This window comes from Micropterus dolomieu, linkage group LG19 (assembly GCF_021292245.1).
Source record: "Micropterus dolomieu isolate WLL.071019.BEF.003 ecotype Adirondacks linkage group LG19, ASM2129224v1, whole genome shotgun sequence".
Lineage (NCBI taxonomy): Eukaryota > Metazoa > Chordata > Actinopteri > Centrarchiformes > Centrarchidae > Micropterus > Micropterus dolomieu.
The window spans coordinates 15,704,783-15,727,000 of record NC_060168.1 but is presented as its reverse complement, the minus strand read 5'-3'; the positions used below and the strand labels follow the sequence as shown (position 1 = coordinate 15,727,000).

General features: G+C 40.4%; 3 protein-coding genes across 4 annotated transcripts in view; all 3 read right to left on the bottom strand.

The window, feature by feature from the left end:
* Positions 1-3,979, bottom strand: part of LOC123957431 (putative methyltransferase NSUN7) — a 21,816-nt gene extending 17,837 nt beyond the window's left edge. Inside the window, exons 1-2 of one of the 2 annotated variants that reach the window (XM_046030216.1) lie at positions 3,618-3,979; positions 2,655-3,036 (exon numbers count right to left, since the gene is read on the bottom strand). In XM_046030216.1, the coding sequence (XP_045886172.1) occupies positions 2,655-3,036; positions 3,618-3,620 (385 nt within the window). In that variant the 5' untranslated portion in view covers positions 3,621-3,979. The remainder of the gene's footprint in view (positions 1-2,654; positions 3,037-3,617) is intronic. The other variant, XM_046030215.1, reaches the window with a different exon arrangement.
* Positions 3,980-7,192: 3,213 nt separating this feature from the next.
* On the bottom strand, positions 7,193-13,000 carry LOC123957978 (neuronal acetylcholine receptor subunit alpha-9-II). The gene is made up of 6 exons (XM_046031132.1): positions 12,931-13,000; positions 12,146-12,291; positions 10,922-11,076; positions 9,851-10,031; positions 9,173-9,524; positions 7,193-8,138 (listed from the first exon to the last, which is right to left on the bottom strand). Exons 1-6 carry the CDS (start codon positions 12,977-12,979, stop codon positions 7,375-7,377), a joined length of 1,647 nt encoding a protein of 548 aa, XP_045887088.1. The 5' UTR covers positions 12,980-13,000; the 3' UTR covers positions 7,193-7,374.
* A 2,854-nt stretch (positions 13,001-15,854) lies between these two features.
* ube2ka (ubiquitin-conjugating enzyme E2Ka (UBC1 homolog, yeast)) lies at positions 15,855-22,218 on the bottom strand. Its single transcript, XM_046031131.1, has 7 exons — positions 21,866-22,218; positions 21,137-21,230; positions 20,825-20,883; positions 20,612-20,694; positions 19,819-19,918; positions 17,146-17,274; positions 15,855-17,049 (listed from the first exon to the last, which is right to left on the bottom strand). The coding sequence occupies exons 1-7, from the start codon at positions 21,926-21,928 to the stop codon at positions 16,975-16,977; spliced, it is 603 nt and encodes a 200-aa protein (XP_045887087.1). The 5' UTR covers positions 21,929-22,218; the 3' UTR covers positions 15,855-16,974.

Sequence of the window (22,218 nt, the reverse complement as noted above, 5' to 3'; positions counted from 1 at the left end):
GGGGGGGGGTCTCTCATGGCCACAGACAAGGTCAACACATTTTTACTAATAAAAATTCACACAAAAAGTACTTTACATAGCTTAACATCGACGCATACCTCAAACACTTGTAGACCACAAGGTATGAGTCTACAAGAAATGAAACCTTGACAACATAAACTGCCTCAAGGGCAGTGACCAAGCAGATCACTCAGATATGGGGAAAAAAATGCTTTCTAAAGAGACAGGAGCAGTTAAAGAAATAGAAAAGCCCTGAAGATATCAAAAAGAGACAAAATGAAGTGAAAGAGAAGAGGCAGAGAAGGGAAAGCGCAAAGGACATGCATACTAATATGAAATGTCAAACCAGGGTAAACCCAGTGTTTCCCATACATAGGCTTTACTTGGGCGGGCCGCCCAGGTATCTCAACAGCCGCCCAAGTAAATTTGGGTAAAATCGTTCTTGATTGCAGCGCTGCGCAGCCCATATTCGCTCTCTCTCTCTCTCTCGCAATCACGGACAACATAAACATAAACACCGCTGCACAAATCAGTCCAACACAATGCTGTCAATGTCGGAGACCCATCTTCAAAACAGTTATTAGCAAGCATGTAAGGAATTATACAATTCACTTCTTAAGGTCCTTTTAGGACACTTTGCTGTTTGAACGCGGTTAACGCCACATGTTTTTGCTGAATCTCAAGAAATGGTACTTTTACTAAGTGTAATAAAAATACATACTGCTCATTTATCACTATTGATGAACCACCCCCCCCCACCCCCCCACCCCCGGCCACAGTTACGCTTTCAATCTGTGGGAACACTGGTAAACCTCATCACAAACTCTCATTCCACATGTTAGTATTGACAGCAACAGACAAGGCTGTGTCCTCTGCCACCGATATGGAAATTACTGAGCGACTTTTTTTTTTTGTTTTAAGCAGATAAGCGTTATAATCACAAGATCAATACCAGTGCTCATTGGCATTTTGCTCATTTTGTGTGTTTTTTTGCTGCTGAAGCATTTCTTCTTTAGGTTAACAACTGACCTCAGCTCAATTTTGGATCAGTCATTCCAAGGCGGTGCACAAATGATGTGTCTTGTGTGTGTGTGTGTGTGTGTGTGTCTGCCAGTGTGGGCGTGTGTGTCACAAGCAAATCAATTTCTGCACCAAAAGTCAGGCTGTTCGTAGGAGGAGGATGAGGAGAGATTAACATTGGTTTCCAGGCTGTGTCATTTCATCTGCACCCAATTTCACCACACAGCCAGTGCTAGTAAATCTAACACATGACAAAAATACGTATGTGATTGAGCCAAGTCAACGATCATGTCTCTATAAGTGGAGTATAGTTTCATTAACACCTTAAATACAGAAAAACATTTTTTCCTATAAAACCATGGTCCATAAAAAAGAAAATAAAGATAAATAAAGATCGGGGACAATGTAACCGGTTTCTGCCAATAATACTATAGCTATGATGGCTTTTATAGTTCCCCCTTTCTTTAAATGAGCTCTGTTGAAGTACCCCACTAGCTGAAATTCGACAAATGAACTAATTCTGGAAATGTCAGATGTGGGGGGATGGGTGCTGTAGAGGAACTGTACTCACTGATAAGACAGAGAATATTTGTCTTTGAAATGAGCCCTGAACAAAAAGAGGATTAAATTTAACAAGAAATGCAGTATATTGTAATTGTTCTAATCTCAAGCAGACCATTTCCCCCTTTAAGTAGAGCTCATATTATTATATGTTCTTGAGCAAATTAACATGTTTCCATGTGCCTACAGTAATAGCAAATTCCTCAAATTGGTTAGCATATACAAGCATCCTCTCATAGAGTGAAAAAAGGGTGATGGATGAAAACAATGTCTTGCCAATAAAATCCCTATGTTCTCTCTTATTATCCTTAGCAATCAAGTCAATTTCACTTGGTAATGTGAGTACAATGATCTACAGCTGTTAAACTAATAAAGGTTACAACAAGGTGCTGGCGCTTGTGATAATGGATATTTCGAGGCAATCTGCATTAATTGTGGGACATGTAGGCCCGAAGCTTATCCAAGCTCAGTGGATGGATAGTTAGAAGGAAGAAAATCATTCATGGCTACGAGGGTGTTCCTGCTACCTGACCGCTCCATCCACTAAGGACGCATTAAATCGATTCCAGCCATCATCCTGCACTGACAGTCAGCTCACCTCCCCTGCCTTATCGCCATGTTGATTACACACCCCTGTGACTTCGGTCACCCAGACCCCACCCTTGTGCCAGATAACAGATTATGAGCCAAATTGATTTGTGTAGCATCACACAGAATTCCTCCTGGTCATTCAAGCGTTTTTTTTTCTCTTCTACTTGCCCTTCATCAATCTATCTAAATCCAATTCTACCTGTCAATTAACATCCCCAGGGCTATTCATTCTCATTTCAAATGGTTGTGTGTTTGCCTGGAGTCAAATAGGGTTTACTTGCAACTTAATGTGCCTCAGAATAGGGGATACCGAACACCCTTTGCTGATGTCCTCACTCTAAAGCCACCCAAAACAACAATGTAAGTGTATGAATTGTGGGGATATATACAAACATGCAAGGTTGACAGAAAAGGGAAGGAAGGAAGGAAAAATAGTAATGACAAAGGGTTCAACAAATCCAACCACTCTACCCGTCACTCACATTTAAGTGTATTGAAGGCCAGCTCATAAGCTGTACGTTGCATCTCCTCATCTTTCACTTCAGGCAATGGGAGCCCTCTCTCTTTGCCATAATTCACCAACCGCTGGGCAGCAGGCTTTTCCAGGTGGTTATTCTGGAAGATCACTGAGGCCAGAAGGTAGACTCTGTCTGGAAAGCCCAGCTGACCTTGCCCAGTGGTCTGGAGCTCTGGAGAGATAGCAGGGATGTCACTGTCGGCTGGGTTATCCAGAGGAGTCACGTCCGTGCTGCATGCGATTTTGGAGCCAGCCTTTTTTGTCTTGCATGTGGAAGAGCGTTTAGGACGCCCTCCTATATTTTTATTTTTCACCATCATCTCGGAGATGTGTTTTCTTTCTGACACCTGAAAAGACGTAAAATATTTACTTTAAGGATTTAAATAATGCACACACCCCTCACAGACTCATCAAACCACTAAATTTGTGAGTTTTGGCAATACAAATCAAACTGACTTCACTTGACTTTATGTAAGTAGTTAAATAAGCTACGTTGAACCAAATGTCATCCACATAATTAAACTCAAAGCTACATTTATAGCCATGGTGTAAAGTGTATATTTACTATGGCTTATAGTATCTTTGCTTTGTTTAATTTAAGGTAAATTAAACTCACCAGGTTGCAGGGAATTTAACTAACGTTAAATTAGATTACATTAATCAATGGCTGTAACATTAACTTGAGTGACGCTACCGTTGAGGCATAACTTAGTTATACTGAATACAACTCTGATTTTGTTTTAAAACAAGTGAAGTAACGTTGGCTAACTTTAACTAGGTTATGTCATATTTTCGGAATGATTTGTTAAAGTCAACTATGCTAACTAGCAAACTAACCACGGCATTGATTTAACGTTAACGTAAAATGAGGTTAACGTTACTGCCTGTTCGCTAGAACTAGAAAATATTTCAGTGAAATTCACGTTACCATTTCAGAAGAGTGTCCTGTTTTCTCTCCCAAAAATACTGTAGTCGTGTCCGGGACTCTTCATATTTACCGGTATGTAACGTTAGATTAACGGTAACGTTTCTACTGTTGGTGTTTCTGTTAATCTTTCACGCGACGCAAAGTTTTAACTGCCCATAAATTCCCCTCTATAAATCTGGGTCCGTCATGAGGCGGTGGGCGTCTCCACAGATGTTTACTGCAACAACCTACTCCTACATTGGAGTCTTTTTTATCGGTAATTTATATGAAAAATGCCTTTAAGTCGTCATATGTGCAGGGTTGAGTCTCCACTTGAAAACAAACTTTCTAAATGTCTGTCAACATTGTGGAGCACTTTGGATTAGCGTGCTTCTATCACCGCGGCAACCGCATGCTAATTTCAAGGTCCTGTTCTTCACGGATCAAGAATTAATCTCCTTAACGCTGGATGTCCTCTGTCTATCTGGAACACTGTTGGCTTGTTAAAGTTTTACAGAGCATTATGTCAAGCGAAAGCTAACGACATCACTGCTGGACAGTAATACATAAACCATAAATCAGTTGCAGATGGCAGTGCAGCTGCTGTTTTAAAAGTGGGGTCCATGGAGGAAGTTTTATCCAAAGGCAGGGGCGTAATGTTATGTAGCGAGGGGTTACAGGCCCTGTGCATAGGGGGTGACTCTACTTTCCTCTCCAATTTGCACATCAATTATTCTATCTGAGACAATCATCTAAATTACTGTAAAACTCAAACATGCACATATTACACTGGACAAGTATTTCAACTGAAATACTCAGTCTCTCTACATGAAAAAAAAGTCTGTCTGCACAGAATAAGTTGTCAAACTGTAGGCTACTGCTGATTCCTCCATTTTTTTCCCCACAACACTCATGTCAAGTAATTTGGTAATAATCAATTTGCATAATCATTTAGTGGAGACACTTTACATTCCCATAAGGTCAGGCAATAAGTGACCCACACAAATTAATAAATGTAATCTTTAAAATTGCTTTCAAAGCCCATAAAGAATCTCAAATAGTTCAGATCTCTTCCTTGTAGTAAAATAAAAAATAATATTCAAATGTTAGTCACAATGGTTCACAAAAACAGCAATACCACATTTGTAACAGTACAATAAATAGTGAGTGATTAAGTAAAAGCATGAAAGTATCACAAAATGTACTTTAAGTATGAAAAGTATTCATAATGCAAAATGGTCCCACTAAGAGTATTATTATTATTATTGGGTAAGTATGATTGATGAAACATGTCAGCAACATTTTAATGTAGATTCAGTTTATGATGACCATATGTCCTGTATTTCAAATCTTAATATGCAAATAAATAAGGATACACAGCTGTCAGATAAATGTAGTGCAGAACAAGGTACTGTACTTTAAAATGTGCTTAAGAATGGTAATTGTGTAAAAGTACCATTCCACCGCTTGTTAGTCACTGGTGAATTAATTGCATCACCACAGTGATTTTGTAAATCTAAGTGGTGATGGTTAATACTTCTCCAATTGTAATTTTGTAAAGCACTTGGTAATTTCCCCAGCAGTCTTTCTATCAGTGCCTGAGCTGCTGCGCCTGTCCAAATTACATGGTTCGCACTTCTCCTGGTTTCCCATGGTGATTACGGTCTACTGTGGCCCCTGCGGCTCACTGAGCACTAATGCAATGCAATGCGGTCGGCTTCCCTCTGACAGAAAATGTAAGATATTCGCACTTATATCAGATGCCTAGCGCATGACAATCACTTTGGAGAGGAGGATAAAAAAAACTCCTCTGCCCATTTGATTGCTGCTCAACAGAACCGACACTGAAGAAACTCAGCAGAACAATCAACAGGCGTGCTGCCTGCTGCCACAGCATTTTTTACCGACAAGCTCCCTTTCATTAATAGGCGCTTGATTTAATTATGGAATTGCTGCATGAGAGACGTATAGTCTCTTGTCTTACAATAACCTAGAGTTCTAATATACGGCCTACAAATTATTTTTCTACTCTCCGTGGTGACATGTTGTGAGTGGTTCACTGCAGGTGATGAAGAGACAGGAGGAATAATTCTGAGGGGCAAATCTGCACTTATGTTGCCATATGCAGCGTTAAACGGCAAGTTCTGGAGCATCCACCACCAGAATGGTATGTTGGAAATGAGTGCCCTCTACTGTAAGAATAAGGTATTGCAGTGAAAAATTTTGGAGCAATAATTGCAACAGAAATCCTGTTTTCTTTAGTACCATTCTGAATCCTGTGTTTATTGTATTCCCTACAAACTGGATCATCTTGAAAGAGGTAAAGGAATAAGGAAGGAGGAAAATACACAAGTATTCGGATCCCTTGCTAAATAAATAAAAGTAGTAATATCACAATGTAAAAATACAAAATTGTAAGTTAAAGCCTAAGCGTGGTGATATTTTTCATATGGTTCATATACCATAGCTTATTCCTGGTGATACATATGTCCATTGTTTTCAGTGAGCAACAATGTTGCTTTGGCATGACATATTGCTTCATCACAATGAACATGGGCACTGTTGTTTATTTTGAGTCAATCCCACATTAACCATCCTGCTGCCATAAATACCCACTAGTAAACCAAATCCACAGCACAAAATACTACCCAACAACTACACTAATTCCAACAGTAACTTTTGCTAAAAACAGTGCAGTACAGTGCTGAGCTGGTTGAGAAAATGACTTTTATTTTTAACAAAAATTAATGTATATATTAAAGAAAGATAGAATATAAACCTGCACATCAATGGAAATACTTAAGGGAAGTGCAACCGCATCATAACTCTGGTACAATACTTGAATTAATGTAGTTTATCAGCTGTATCAATAATATTAGGTTTTATTTTTTATTCTTCCTTCCCCACATCTGTGCACAACTATATATACACACAAACACATTCACTTGACTTTCCAAGTTCAAGGTATGGGGTTTTTGGAAGAGGGGGTGTCAGAGTGTTCTCGTTGTGTTTCATTATTGATGCTCCATATTACCTTACATCCTCACTGCCCTGGCTGCGCTACAAACAAAGCTTGCTCATGAACTATTCACTGGATGATCTTGAACAAAAAAATGATTCTGCAGATCCTGAGCGTTCGCTGGCGCTGTGCCCCAGGCATCTTATTTCACAGTAGTGAATAAGGCATGTGCTGTCTCCACTGGTCATATTTTAACTTGACAGCAGATCCCGTTACGTGCAATCAATGGTCAGGTGATAAAGTATACCTGTATATCAAAGTCATGATTGATGAGGAGGGTAATAAGCTGTATATTTACAACTTGCTATTAATATACATGGTAAGGATTGTATAGGAAGCCAAGTAGCTAAAATGCAGTCAGTGCATAGTTCGTTGTAACTGAAGTCCATTTTATGATAATTTATCGGCATTGCCTGGATAAATAATCAATGTCTGGCCCATTTTGTTTTGTTTTAGATGAAGACCAAATAATGTAATGTACAGTACAGGACATTAAATTATTATGTGAAGAAAAGTAGGGGTTTTACCATTGCAAAGTACATTGCCAAAAACAGTGAATGCAAAGTTAAAATTTGTTTATTTTCAAATCACTGTAATCTATATTTCTATTATGAATAAAGAAAAAGCAACAAAGTCCATATATATGCCAGCATACAACATGTTTATAAAATACAAAATACTCTCTTTGACTTTTATTTGACAAAAAGAGTTCACTAAATCAAATATATATATATAAAAAACTGTAGCATTACTGCTTGGTCACGGTGCCTTGCCAATGATGAGGATGCTCATAAGGAAAACCATGATGAAGAAGATCCACATGAAGAATCTGTCCATCACCTTAGCGATCTTCTTCCATTCTGCCCCTTTGGCGCATGTGGCCCTCTGCTCTCTGAAACAGTTGGCGATATATTCAACATTGCGCACCAGTTTGGTGTCCACACCAGGGATGCTGCTGCCATAGCTACAGAACACACAGGGACCAAAGGTAATAGTGGGGCCTTGAGGTAGTGGCTTTTTGTCTTCAGGGCAGCAGAGAAGCTTTTGGTCTGCAGGGTAGCAGGGGACCTTCTGGTCTTCTTTACAGCAATCTCCTGTGGGGAATTTCCCGTTAGAGCCTTCATATTTCCCAGGTGCAGGGCTGAAGAGGTGGCTCCTCTCTTCTCTAGTGATATGGTGCTGGGCTTTCACTCTGGGATGGTGTTGCGGCTTGGGGGTCTGAGGTCTGGGGTATTTGTGACTCTGGTTCCCCGGTTTACCATTCACATGAATTTGGGAGCTGGGGTGATTGTGACGTATGTCATCCTGGGGGAAGTGAAGAGATGAAGTAGAGGAGGAGGCAGAGGCGCAGTTCTCGCCCACCTCATAAACAAAGAAAATCTTGGACATGTAGTCGATGATGAGGACTTTTGCCCAGTGGGGGACTGGTTTGGCCTCTGCACCACAGAAATGGATGTTCATAATGAAGATGGTGAGAGATGTGGAGGCTGTGACCATGGTCATAGTGGCAATATAGTACTTCCCTGTGTAACAGATAGGAACAAAAACAGACAGGAGATAGGAACTTCTTTGGCTTTTGTTAAATTCTGTCAACATTCGCTACAACATCTTTTGTTGTAAATGGCAAATGGACTGTACTTTTTGCCTTTTCTAGTCTTTTGACATGCCACATTCACCCCATTCATACACTTATGGTATGGCTACAACTGGTCATTAGAAAGAAACAAATCATTCACACACACTCACAACGATGGCACAGCATTTGGGAGCAATTTGGGAGCAATTTGGGTTCAGTATCTTCACCAAGGACACTTCGTCATGTGGGACGGGGGGGGAAGCCGGTGATAAAACCGCCCATCTACCTCTAAGCCACAGCTGCCCACTGTGAAATTCCTTCACTGAAAAACTGCAACCAGAGTGATTGTTTAGCCAACAAATTCACTGAAATATAAAGCCACGTTAGCAGCTCTGTGAAGCTGTAGCATAGACAGAATATTTATACACAATCTGTGGGCTGCACTTAGGCTTAGCACTGCTTTCAGCTAAATGCTAATGTTGGCATGCAAATGTCATAATGACTATGTTGATGTTAAGCAGGTTTAATGTTTACCTGGTTCACCATCTTAGCTGAGCGTGTTAGCATGCTAACATTTACTAATTAACACTAAACATAAAGTACAGCTGAGGCTAATGGGAATGTCATTAGTAAATTAAAGTTTGACATTATTATGGACAGTTAAGGGATCACCGGAGTTATAAAAATTAAGCCCGGGGTGGCATTTGATCCAAAACCACAAATGTCAACCTCATGGTAGCGCTAGAGGAAAGGTCAAGGACTTTTTAGGTCATAATAATACATTATCTGGGGACCATGTTTCTACGGCATTTCATGGCAATCCATCCAATAGTTGTTGAGAGCAGTCTGGAGCATAGCGGTGGATTGACCGATTGACACACAGGATTGCAGGCAACTATAATAATTCTAAAGATGCTACAATCCAATAAAAATACTGTACATAATGACTTTAAACAGAATCCTAAACAAACACACTCTTACCAATGAGGGGCACACTCTCGGATGGAGGCATGCTCTCAGCCACCATTAGCTGGAACACAGTGAGAGCCAGAAGTACCGTCACTCCGAGGGAAACCTTCTCGCCGGAGTCTGCAGGCAGGTAGAAGCCCAGGGGAGCCAAGAAGGAGATGAGGAAGCAGGGGAGGAGGAGGTTGAAGATGTAAAATGAGGAGCGGCGCTGCAGGAGCACTGTATAGGTGATGTCTGGATACGGGTCAGAGCAACAGCCGTACATGATGACATTCTTGGTAGCCGGCATCCCATGGCACTCCCACTCCACATTTTCCACAAAGTCTGACAGGTCACCGCTGTCCATGCCCATAATGATGTCTACCTGGAATTAGGGTAACAGATGATTAGCTGTAGAGGAGGCATACGACCAGCTCCACCCACTGACATTTTCCAAGAAAGGACTAATTCAGCAAATGGATAAACACACATATGTATGACCACAGATGCGGTTGGTCTCAAGACAAAAGTAAATGTGGTCTGATCTCTTTTTCAAGCTGGCCAGTCTTAGTGAGTCCCACCTAATCTAGCACACAGGCCATAGCCTCACAACACAGATCTGAGTAAGTTTTGTATCATTCATCAGTCAAAGGCGACTTAATTGCATTGAGGCGGTTTTATCCTGCACATCGTACATGTTGTTCTACAAACCTGGTTGCCATTGTAGGTCCAGGAACCAAATGTGAGGTTGCATTCCTGGCTGTCAAAGGGGAAGTAGGAGACGTCCACCACACAGGAGCTCTTGGTGATGGCAGGGGCATCCCAGGTTATCTCTCCATTGTAGCGCAGTCTCACGTTGGTGTCCATCGGCCCCGAGAAGTCATCGTCAGCTCTGGAGGAGGAAAGTAGCATGTTATTGAGCTAAATTGTGGTGAGCTGTTGTAGTCTGCTGTTACAGAAGAACACTACAGTGTTTGTGCATTGTATTATGATTATGGCCACTTTAATACACATTTCTAACAATGGTATTTTACTTATGCAACAAATTATATGACAAAATATATTGCAGATCCAGCCTGCACACAACCTGTTCCAACTTCTCCCCTGTGGAAGGCGCTACAAAGTGCTGTACGCCAAAACAACCAGACACTGGAACAGTTTTTACCCACAGGCCACCACTCCGATGAACAGTTAGTCTTGCTGTCTACAAATGTACTTTTTGTTTATGTTTGTGTGTATCTGTATATAGTAGATTGTGTCTGGTTTTTTAAAGCTTGTTTGTATATGTACAGTGGGACTAATGGAAGATCGGAGTCAAATTCCTCGTATGTGTACATACCTGGTACATAATGACTCTGATTCTGATATTTCTAAAAGATGTTTTAGCTTATTTATTTTTAATTGGAACCTTTACTCTGCTTTAATGTATTTAAATTGCACTTTGTTTACTAAAGGACTTTGTAACTCTGCAGTTGTAAAGAGTCATATAATTTAAGTAGATTATTACTGTCAAAGCATAATAATAATCTTACAATTGTTGAGATTATTAGTGTCATTGAGCAATGTTAGTAAGGCTGTGGAAATGGTGATCTCCAAATGATGATCCAAATGATAAGTGTGTGTAATTTCTGCCTCTTGCTGAAATTATTCTTTTAAGATGATTCCGCTCTTAATCTGTTATAATGAGGATTTAAAGAAAAATGCAACATAAAGTCCTATGAAAGAGAAAGATCAGGAAGTTATAGTGGTGTGCGTGTGTGTTTGTGTGACGTACGGGCGTACTTGTTATAGAGGACAAGGTCAGGCCTCCACACAAAGCTGCTGGGGATGTGGATCACCTCCAATCCGTCATAGTCCTCTTTATTCCACTTCAGGTACGCATCGTTCCACGTCTGCCTGATCCACAGGTAGGCAATCAGCACCTGGTTCCTCTCATCCTTCATACGCACACACAGTCAAAATCACACAAATGACACACACATACCTACACACACACAATGGATACATACTAACAGCATCTTAAGTCTCCTTCTCATTTCTCTGTTGCTCATTAACTCTCTATGAGCATTACGAGGGCAGATGCGCTTCAGATTATCAGCTGAAATCCAGACCTGTCTGTCAATATCAGGTGGATGAGCAGAGTCTCTGGCTGACGGGGTTGCGTGGGGGTGGTTTTGGTATCGCTGCCAGAGCTTCACAGAAGCACCGAACCGTAGAAAACATAAATGCTTTGGGAAATAGGACACTCCAACACACACACACTGATTCAGTATCTGGTATACCACAGAGATGTTACATTCAGTAGGAGAGCTATATTCTCTCTTTACCCACACACACCTGTGCACAACACACAAGTTCTAATTCACTGTGCACTGACACAGCACTGAACCTGAACAGGAACCTGAGCCAGCTGAGTAACAGTAGGCCAGGCCTGTACAGCGGGAGGTTTGCCATTCATATACACCAGCATCTACAAACTTATCCTTTGGTGACTTCTGTCTTTGCAATGATGAAAACGCAGCAATCCAAACCTCCTCATGGTTTGGTTCTAGGTTCAGTGTATCTATTATAACCTACAGTTCTATGTATTTGCATGATTTCTCCCAAATTAACTTACAGCTTAGTTTCACTGGAAGCAGGAGTGCAGTGTGACTATTTGATCAGCCAAGAAATGTTATGTTGACTATTGCTTTTTTAATGGCGCTGTAATGAAGAATGAACTCTTACTTATTATTGGGAATAGTAATAAAATACCTCTTGGCCTCTTGGTCTGGAACTCTGTGTACATGACAGATTCATCTTTAGAGGTACTATAATATTGTAGAAATAATATTAAAGACTTTCCAGTTAAACTAATCACTTTAGCAAATATGTTTTAGTTGTGGACAGTCCTGTTGTCTGGTTCGAAAAAGTATGGTTTATTTTGATAATTAAGATCTTACCATAATATACAGTACATGTAATGAGGACTTAAGACTTTAGACTTGCTGACGAGCTTGTACCCACCATGTCTTTGATCTGAGAGAGAGTGATCTGTAAGGTGACGTTGAGGGCTCGGTCAGTGTCCTCCACAGGCCGCAAGGCGTTGGAATAATTCTCCATCAAATCATTCAGGAGCTTCGTGGCATAGTGACCCTCAGCAGAGTGAGCCACTGGAGGGGGAAAGATGTGGGAGTCATTTTTCATTGTCATTTTATGTACCAGTGCTTCTGAGATAAATATGTTTAACAAGTTTAAGTTAAACATATTAACATCAAGTTTAACCAGAATTTTTTCTTCACATTGTTCTAATAGTGCCTTTCAATTAATCTCAAAACCAAGTTTGAAGTTTATTATTGCTCTTTTCTTAATGCCATGTTTAGGCATAAATGTTAAATGATGAGTGAATAATTTTTTTTATGAAATTGTAGGAATAATTATTTTGCATTTATTTGGCCACTTCAAATCCCCTTAGTGGATCCCTCAGAGAAAGCCCCAAAAGTGGTGTGGAAACTTTTTTAAAAATGGGGTTCAGGTCTATTTAAGACATCTGTTGATACATTAGCAAACAAACATCTTAACTTTCATAAGATTCTTTAGATTGTTTGGTTAAATGGTTTGAAAGCCACATGCAAAGTTCAACGTCAGAGCAACTGCTCATGGCACTGAGGTCCGTGCACAATTACACACACAGCAATGCATTTAACGTTTGTTAACCTTTTTAACCAAATGAAAAGCCTGTCTTTACAAACACAACAGCACAACCTCTTTAACTAATTAACATCACGGAGACGCATGAGCGTCTGGCTTACCTTCAGGAAGCAGCATCGCCAGGCAGATAATTGGAATCATCTTGAGCATTTATTAATACCTTCAAGAAGAAATGAAAGACAACAGCCAACAGAAATGTAACAGCCCTTTAGTTTCATCTCCTAACCGGCCTACATGATGCCCGTTCAACCCCAATTAAACTCAGTTGCAGATAGCAGGGCACTGTTTCATCTGGTCTTCCTTGCGGTCAAGGCAGCTCTTACAGCTTGGCAGGGGAGGCTGCATGTCTGCTGACTGAGACACGGAATAAAACTCTGGCTATCACATAGCAGCAGAGAGAGAAACAGGATGCCCACGAATCATCGCCTCACCACACACTGGGCTATTCACCTGTCAGTCAAACCCCCCGCAGCCGGGTGGGCTGCTGGCCTGCTCCAACAACACACTGCCAATTCCAGGAAGATATGGAGCAGTCAATCATACAATCAATCAAGTGGTGGCTTCGTAGTTATGGGTAGGTCTTCATAAATAGTAATAACACTAAATATTATTGTTAAAGTGACACATAAAATGATGGCACATATTTTATCATCTCAACTTGATGCACTTTCTGCCAGTTACCTTTTCTACATTAAAAGTGGAAAAAAAGGTTTTTATTTACAGCTACTAATTTGAGGATATTGATGCACAACCGGAAGTAAAAATCAGTCAACACCACTCATGAACGGAAAAGACATAAAGCTTAATTTAATATCCCTACATATACCTTTTAGGGATTTTAGAGTTTTGATCAGAGAGAAAAAGCAACATTTTGGATCTGGAAACTCTAGAAACATTTTATAGATGGTTATACTTGTTATAAATAAAATATTATTATTATTATTTGAGTCACTTACAAAATCACCCAAAAGTGAATTCTATTTGGAAATCTTACAGCTGTGCTGAAATAAAAGGCCACTATATCCTCACGGTTATATGACAATTTCTAATATTATTACTGGGGGAGTCATCTTTATTTTCCTGTGGGCCCAAACATCAAAATTAATCTAATGTAGCACAGCTGGAACAAAGCATATCCAAGGAGGTGTGGTGTGGTGAAGTCAGTCCTATGGAACCTTCAACACTTTAATAATGCAACAAGCTAATTTATTTTGTGTGCATTTTAATAGCATAGAGAGTGATTATCTCAGGGCCATTAGATGAGCCAGGGAGTGTGCTCTATTCAAGGCACGTATATAGCTCTATGTAGTACAGTAACCTGCTCTGGGATGCTTGGAGGAGTTCCAGTAGATGTACTAGAGAGATATGCCAACATCGAGCGGAATGATACAAAATAAGCTTTTGCCACTCGTGGCGCAAAAGAAACCTGAGTTTGCTGTAGTGTGCAGCAGGTGCACTGCTGAACAGTTCACTGTGATACTGTCACCGAGGTCCTTGGATGGATCTACACTACATACTGTTGTTGAATAGTGGACATAAACACCTCAGTGGCAGGTTTTCTCGTGTTTGGTGCAAGTACGCAGGCTGAAATGCAGTGTTCAGATTAATGCCAGGGTTTCTTGGAGAGGTTCAGCACGGCACAACATGCTAATAAGCATGCCATCTGTTGTTATGCTCGTTCTCAGTGTGCCACACTGTAAGCAATGTGATCTGAACCTTATGATAAGTGCATATATTACGTCCTTGTTGAGACAGTAAAAAAAAAAGAAGAAATTTTGGTTGTTCTACCAGGAATCTAATGCAACACTAGTGCAATACTACTGTACAAGTTCAAAGTACAACTGTACAGGAAAGCAAACTCCAATATACATAATCCATTCGCCAGTTCTTCTGCATGCACATTTTTCATCTAAATTGGCTTGCTTGCTCCATTTTCACTGGCAACGTAATTCCCTGGAGGTTCAATTTCTGTTGGTCTTGTAAATTTAATGCATCAGCCTAGTTTTTATTCAAATATGTGCACTGCCAAACAAGCTTATAAACACATGTTGGATCCTTAACAACAAGCAGCATAAACAGTTTCTCTATACAGTCCCCTCCAAAAGTATTGGAACGGTAAGGCAAATTCCTTTGTTTTTGTTGTTCACTGAAAACATTTGGGTTCAAGATCAAAAGATGAGTATGAGACAAGAGTTCAGAATTTCAGCTCTCATTTCGTGGTATTCACATCTAGATGTGTTAAACAACTCAGGACATACCACCCTTTGCTTAAACCCACCCATTTTTCAAGTGAGCAAATCTATTGGAACATGTGACTGACAGATGTTTCTTGTTGCCCAGGTGTTGCCTTTTAGGTTAATTGTCCAAACATTAAATAGCTCTGCATGACTAGTCTAAGTTTTCATACTTGGTTCAAACCTATAAAGACTGCCTTTCCTGTTAAAGAGGATAAACCAACATGAATATCAGAGAGCTGTCTATGGGAGAAAAGCAAGCCATTGTCAAGCTGAGAAAAGAAGGAAAATCGACCAGAGCCATTGGACAAACATTGGGCACAGCAAGCACAGCAATTTGGACTGTCCTGAAAAACAAAGAAACTACTGGTGTACTGAGCAACAGACGTCGAACAGGTCGGCCAAGGAAAACAACAGTAGTTTATATATAATAATATAATAATATCATGAGAGCTGTGAAGAAAACCTCCCAAATCACGACGTCCACAGTGCAGGGGTGAAGGGATCACAATCCACTGTTCGAAGAAGACTCAGAGAACAGAAATATAGAGTAAATATGTATACATTATAAAAGTTTCACTTTTTGAATGGAATTACTGAAATAAATCAACTTTTTGATGATATTCTAATTATATGACCAGCACCTGTATATCAATGTTGGGACTGAGATTAACTATATAAGAAACTACAGACTGATTTACTGAGCATTACATTGTTGCAAGGTAGTTTTTTTTGTTATTATTCCCGTTCAGAAATATAACAGTGCTACAAAAAAAAAAGGACAGCGTGGATTAATTTACACAGACTTTAATATCTTTATTTACAGATGAATCATTTTGACATATTTATCTGTTGGCGCAGTTAAGTTGATGAAACATTTTTCAATTTCGTTTCGAACTATTTCCATCCAGACATGTGTGACAGGTTGTGTTACGGCTGAACATTTATTTGATTGTTTTGTTTTCTCTCAGTTTAAAAACAAGAATCCAAATGTATTCCTGCAGGAGACCAAATAAAATCTTTTAAAAGTGTGTGTGTGTGTGTGTGGGGGGGGGGGCATGACTGTGTGAACACCTCAGTGACACTTTATGAGCTAGGTTCCAGAACAGGGAAAAAGCCTTGTCCAGTTCTGTGTATAATTAACTCCATATTTCCTTCGTTGACAGTATATTTTTCATTTTAAGTGAACTGCTTATGCATTTTAAGTGCCCTCAAAAACTCCCATTGATGGAACAAGATAATTATTCAGACTTTCAGTGTGTATGAGTGTTTACTGTCTAAGGATGAGTGAATGAATGAGGGTAGTGATGTTGGACCTAGCGCAAGACAATTTCTTAAGACATACCAATTTTAAAATGTAGTTACTCTAGGACTCTGCTCATTCCCTGTTCAGAAAACCATCCCAATAGTGTGTAAAAATCATGACCTGGCTTGACTCTCTCCTGCAAACGTTCATAAATGAAAGTAAATGCACTGCATAGGCAAGAATAAGTCGCCGACAGCCGCTTCCTGGACACAGCCAGGAAAACCGGGAGATTGGCAGGCATGGGCGGGGTCTTAAGTCTAGCATTCACTTCAAAGGGGGGCGAGATGTGGTTGAACTTCTGATTGTAGCGCTGAGTGGAATGTTGAATGAACTTAAGGAAACCAGAGATAAGAGCTCACAGAGCGACTGATTGGAGTGTTGTACAGCAGAGGTGATGAGCAAGGAGGAGAGATGCCACACAGAGGGGATAAAAGGGGGAGGATGGAGAAGAGGGGGAAGTGTGGAGGCGATGAGTCCACTGTGAAACAGCGGGTGCAACGGGGGAAAACACGCCTTGAGACAGCTGCAATTTGGAGGAGAGAGCGCATGTATGTGTGAGGGAGGGGAGACGGGGATCAAGAGGAAGATGAAGAGGGTGTCAAGATTCAGTTACTGAGCAGTAGCTCTGTCGCTGTCTCCACGTCCCAGGATTTCGACGACAACGCCACTATTACTGCATTCTGGGGAGAGAACAAAAACCATTCAGTTTTATTCTGCAGCAGAATCCAGCAGCACACTGCACAGCAGGGGGAGGGGAAAAGTTTGGAGAAACTTACTTTTTCAAAGCCCATGGCACAGAGTTTGTCTATTTTGCGTGTGTACTCCGGACTGGAGACGGGAGCGCCTGCATAGACATGAGACCAGAGCCTCGCTGTCTGTTTGAACATCTCTGGGTTCTGCTTGTACTGGGTGAGGAACAAATGTGAAAATCAACAGTAAGTTTGTGTGAAAAGGTTTAAGCATGCCAACACTGTGCTGGTTACAGCTGTACTGACTTTTTTTTTTATTTTTTTAAATAGTCTGTCGTCATATATTATGATGTCACCCTAAACATTTTTTTTAACTCCTCAAACAAAATCTAAATTTAAATAAAGTGATTAATGAGAATATAACTCGTCAGTTTTTTTTCCAACATAAATCAATTTTTCCCCTATAACCATTCAAGAGCCGACCACCGCTACTAAAATTTCCCACAATCATTATTATATCAATGCACTACTAATTTTCACTCACACACTGTGCGAGCACGGTAACACTCATCGCTTGGCTCACCTCCTCTCCTCATTCTTCGAAGGACATCTACGTGACAGGTGCTGTTATTACAGCAACATAACTCCGAACCGGGAGGTGAGTAGCGAGTGTTTCATTGTCAGAGCAGCAGAAAGTGATGGTGAACGCGAGCGGAGGAAATTATTCCGGCAGTAAATGTACAGTGTCGGTTACAGCGTGTCAGCTTCTCAAGACCAAGAAAAGTCTGTCCCCCGACTGCTGGAAAACTGAAGCCAGTTTGCGCTAGCGTCTCCCCTTCAGACTGCGCAGCTGAGCAGGAAAGCTTATAGAGTAGGCTACATCGTTTGGCTGCTATTTAACTTAACATTAGCTCAATTTAAATAAAGTAACTGGTAGCTGTATTTTATTACTACCTACTTGTCAAATGTTGAGAACATCAGGTACAAAGTAAGACTAAACTGATGTAGCCTACAACTCTGTCTTGTAGCCTACAGACTGGTTCATCCTAAATTATTTTTCAATTTTCAGATGAGAAAAGTGGTTGTTAGGAAAAGAAGTTAGGTGGTGACTGGAGGACCTGAAGTTAGTAAAGCAAATTAGTGATGCAAACTAGTCTTTTTAAGCTAATGGGGAGAGGTTTCTTTTTGGATTTTAATGTGCAAATAAAATGCACCTCAGAAGGGAGGAGGTTTGTCATGTTGCCTATTTTTTATATTAATGTCTATACAAATGTCAAAAGCTGTGAAATAGACACAAAAGACAAACATGAACAATCGTATCTATAATGATTCTGAGGTCATATTAATAACAGGGTTTTCCTGCCGATAAGGCTTAGGGGGTGACATGCTGTGCCATAAATGTAACATCTTATGCTAGACAACATTATTTCATTAGTTCGAGTACTTCTCCTTGGGATGTGGGTTGGTAAGCGATGGATGGCTGTTACTACATTAGATATTAGTGATAGTATGTCGGTGTTATGTGCTGAGTAGAATAGGGGAAAGAGCTTACTATCTACGCGTAGTATTTCACAACAGTGTCCCTTTACTAGCACCGCAGTGAATATTGCTTAACGTGCAAAAATAACTGTTGTGCAACACAGGAAAAACCATGATGCATCCACCTATATCACAGCATTTCGGTTAACAAGCCAGGGTCATACACGGGTGAACCTAACATAAATTGATACATCCTACAGATGTGTGATCTGCACGTCATGGTAGTGCAAAGTCCTAATTCAGAATCTTGCACTGGATTAGAACTCTCCCTACCAGAAATTAAGTAGTTTGCCTTGGGAGGTGATCTATTAGAACTAAGTGATGCTGACACAATTGAGTATCACAATATTTGTGAGAAATTCTGCCTATGATGCCACAGTATTTTGGGTACGAGTGCTGCTGCTTACGCCAGGGCTGCACTCCAGGATGATTTCACTTCACATGTCCGTGCACAGCAGTAAAAACAACAAAAATATTCCCGGCCTTTAGATGGTTAAAGGTTTTTCAGCTGCAGCTTGTTCTCCGGGGGAAACCCTGCTTAGACCGGGCGATGCGCCAATGCACGTTATGCAAATGGACATATTTTCGTAATTTTGAGTAACAATCATTAAGTGTGGATATGGCAACCATCTAATACAGAGGTCCCCAACCACACCAGGTTTTACATTTACCGGACTATTCTCGGTTATCTTTCAGACATTTAACTGGTTGTAAATAATTATCATATATTGATTGTATATAGTGTGTAAATACTGTATTAATATTTAAACATCTACATAGAAAGTTAACTGTATACTGATCATATATAGTGTGTATACAGTGTATATATATTTATACATCTACGTTGAAAGTTTACTGATTCTACATTACTGCATCTGTTCTTTTACTTTTCTCTTTCCTCTGTGTTGATATGTCAACATAAATTTCCCCTACGGGGGATTAATAAAGTTATATCTTTTCTTATCTTAGCTTACAGGACGACTCTCTAAGAACTCTTTGCGTGATCAGTTCAGAAAACTGTATCAGCTGTAAAACTAATTTACAACAAGAGCCTTTACAACTTAAACATGTTTGAGCTACCCAACACTACTACAACAACCAAAATCTAGTGTCAGATAGCAATGAATACATTATTTACATAATGTTGCTCCGCTTGAAAAATTAGAAATACAGTAAATTTGTCAAACAAAAGTCAAAACATAAATACACATGCACACCCACCTGATTGGCTACCACTGCGTCTTGTGGATCATCTGGTTCTGCAGCTGCCAATAAGGCCTGTAGCGACAGGAGGACCGTCCTCAGTGTCATCGCTGCTGCCCTGAAGGAACATACAGGTATGTTTTATGGTATGTTTAGTGCAACACCAATAAAGGGGAACTTTCCTCATGTGATCTGACTTCTACAGATATGTTGCCCTCTGTACTATTACTGGAGTGGTGGAGGAATACTTTCAATCCGTCACATGACAGTGGGCCAGCTAGTTTAAATACCTTTGATCTAAGGTTGACTGAACACTTACATCACTGTATATAAAATTGGGATTAATTCTAATAACTAATCAACAGACTCACTCATCTGTTTAACTTTGTTGAGCCTACGTTGTATATTCTGTCGATGTATTACAGCAAGTAGGAGTTTGAATGAACGCATATTTGCACAGTTTTAAAGCTGAAATTATTAATGAGATGAACCTGAAGTCATCAAACTATAGACAGGGGTGGGCAATAAGAACAGCAACCTAAAAATGGCTATGGCTTTTGTTTGTGATTGCTCAGCTGGCCATCAGTTTCTAGTAGAATGAAGTGCAAAGTGATAGCACAACAGGAAGTAAAGACATAACAATGGAGAAAATATTGCCTTGCTGCTGCAACCTCTTGCCCAAGGGTGCTTGTACTGTTTTTAAGAGTGCAGCAGGAGTATAAGGCTTTTGGGGAAATACTGCCTTACCCGACTAGAAAAGTATTGCATGATGGATGAAAAATGTTAGGAATGCTGCAGCACATTCACTCACCACTGGTCTTTGAGAATGTCCAGACATATTGCACCTGTGACTGAGCTGATGTTGGGATGCCAGATCTTCGTGATAAACCGCACCTGATAGATGAAATGAAAATGGGACAAAGAAAATCATTTGTGATTTAGCGCAGTTAAGGAACATTTCCAAATGTACACACACAATGGGATGATTATTTGTAATAACTCTACAGAAGTAATGAATCCCTACCTTGGGTGGATTGAATGGATACGTCTCTGGAATTTTAATTTCTAGTTGATATCTACCCCCTGGAAGAAATGAGAAGTACCGCAATTATTCAAAAATCATGACAGGACTATTGCAAGAATCCAATCAAAGGGTGACTGTTAAGATGCAAGTTGTTTTTATTTACATTAAGTATTAAAAGTCTCTTGAAACAGTTAGTCCGTGAGGCCTTCTCAAAATAAAGTTGTTGTCAGTGACTCCCAATATCAAATAACAAAATTGTGCAACCACGCATACAGGTTAGCAGACAGCAGTGTGTCTAAATGAGCCCCTCACCTTCATATGGTGTGTCAGGTGGCCCTGCTATCTCCCCCTTAAGTTCTGTGAAGTTCTCATCCACCAGATCCACCTTTATCTGGTTTTTGCTCGTCTGAAAAGGGGTGAAAAGGCAAAGAAGCATTTTAACTTCAGCGGACAGGCAGGCCACAAAGTGTTAAGCTAGCTCGCTGTCAAACTCAAACCTGCCTATGCAGCATAAGTTGACACCTCCCCGCAGCAGCATTAGCCAAAGTTGACCTCAACTTGTTGCACACATCTTACGGATCTACATACGTACATTACGGCTCTCAAATGTAAGTTGAGACGAATCTATGCAGATCCAGGGGGGACATAACGTGAGAGTAAACCTTTAAGAATACACGCGGATCACACCAATATATCGTTGCTAACGCAGCTAGCTCGGTTACCATTGAAAGGCATGGCAAGAGAGCCAGTTAGCAATTGTGAATTTAAGACTCACTTCTTGGCGGTAATGCTTGTATAACCTGATAAACTGCTTGCTAACAACTGTAACATACTTGGCTTTAACTTTCCCACAGTAGCATATTAACAGCTAGTAGCTATTTGTGAAGCCGGATAGACTGCCGTGTCAGTTAGCTCAAGCTAGCATCTTGGTGATTAGAAAGCTGACAGCTGAGCCACCGACGCGTCATTCACATTCAGCCTCGTAGTCAAAGAAAGGAAAAACTACAGCGGCAACATTAACTGGCAAGCTTGACAACAAACCTCTTCACTTTTGAGCACCTCCTTGAATTCCCGTTTTATCCTCTGAACTGCGATGTTGGCCATGGTTCCCCCGTGTTCCCGTCCGGTTGGGGCCTCGCCGCCGTCCGACCTGACTAACGTTAGCTAGCTTGTGTTCTGTCTACAGTAGCTCTGCACTTTTTTTTGATACAACCGCAAAAATAACACCCGCAACGTTGTTCGCCTTGAGTGCCGTCAGTCCCGGTTTTCAATGTGATGATATAATCCGTTAAAATAGCTCAACGCGTATCTATCATCTCAAATGTGTAACAACACAACGGTTGGTGGCACTGAAAACATTTTAATACCAAACTGCATGCAGTCTGGAGGAGACG

Excerpts from the sequence above, each read along its gene's own strand:
- LOC123957978 (XM_046031132.1), bottom strand. The coding sequence starts at position 12,979 with ATGCTCAAGATGATTCCAATTATCTGCCTGGCGATGCTGCTTCCTGAA. Across the intron at positions 10,032-10,921 it reads GACCTTGTCCTCTATAACAA|AGCTGACGATGACTTCTCGG; the intron begins GTACGCCCGTAC and ends TTCCTCCTCCAG. Across the intron at positions 9,525-9,850 it reads GGACCTACAATGGCAACCAG|GTAGACATCATTATGGGCAT; the intron begins GTTTGTAGAACA and ends CCCTAATTCCAG.
- ube2ka (XM_046031131.1), bottom strand. The coding sequence starts at position 21,928 with ATGGCCAACATCGCAGTTCAGAGGATAAAACGGGAATTCAAGGAGGTG. Across the intron at positions 21,231-21,865 it reads AGGTGCTCAAAAGTGAAGAG|ACGAGCAAAAACCAGATAAA; the intron begins GTTTGTTGTCAA and ends ACCCCTTTTCAG. Across the intron at positions 20,695-20,824 it reads ATCCATTCAATCCACCCAAG|GTGCGGTTTATCACGAAGAT; the intron begins GTAGGGATTCAT and ends TTCATCTATCAG.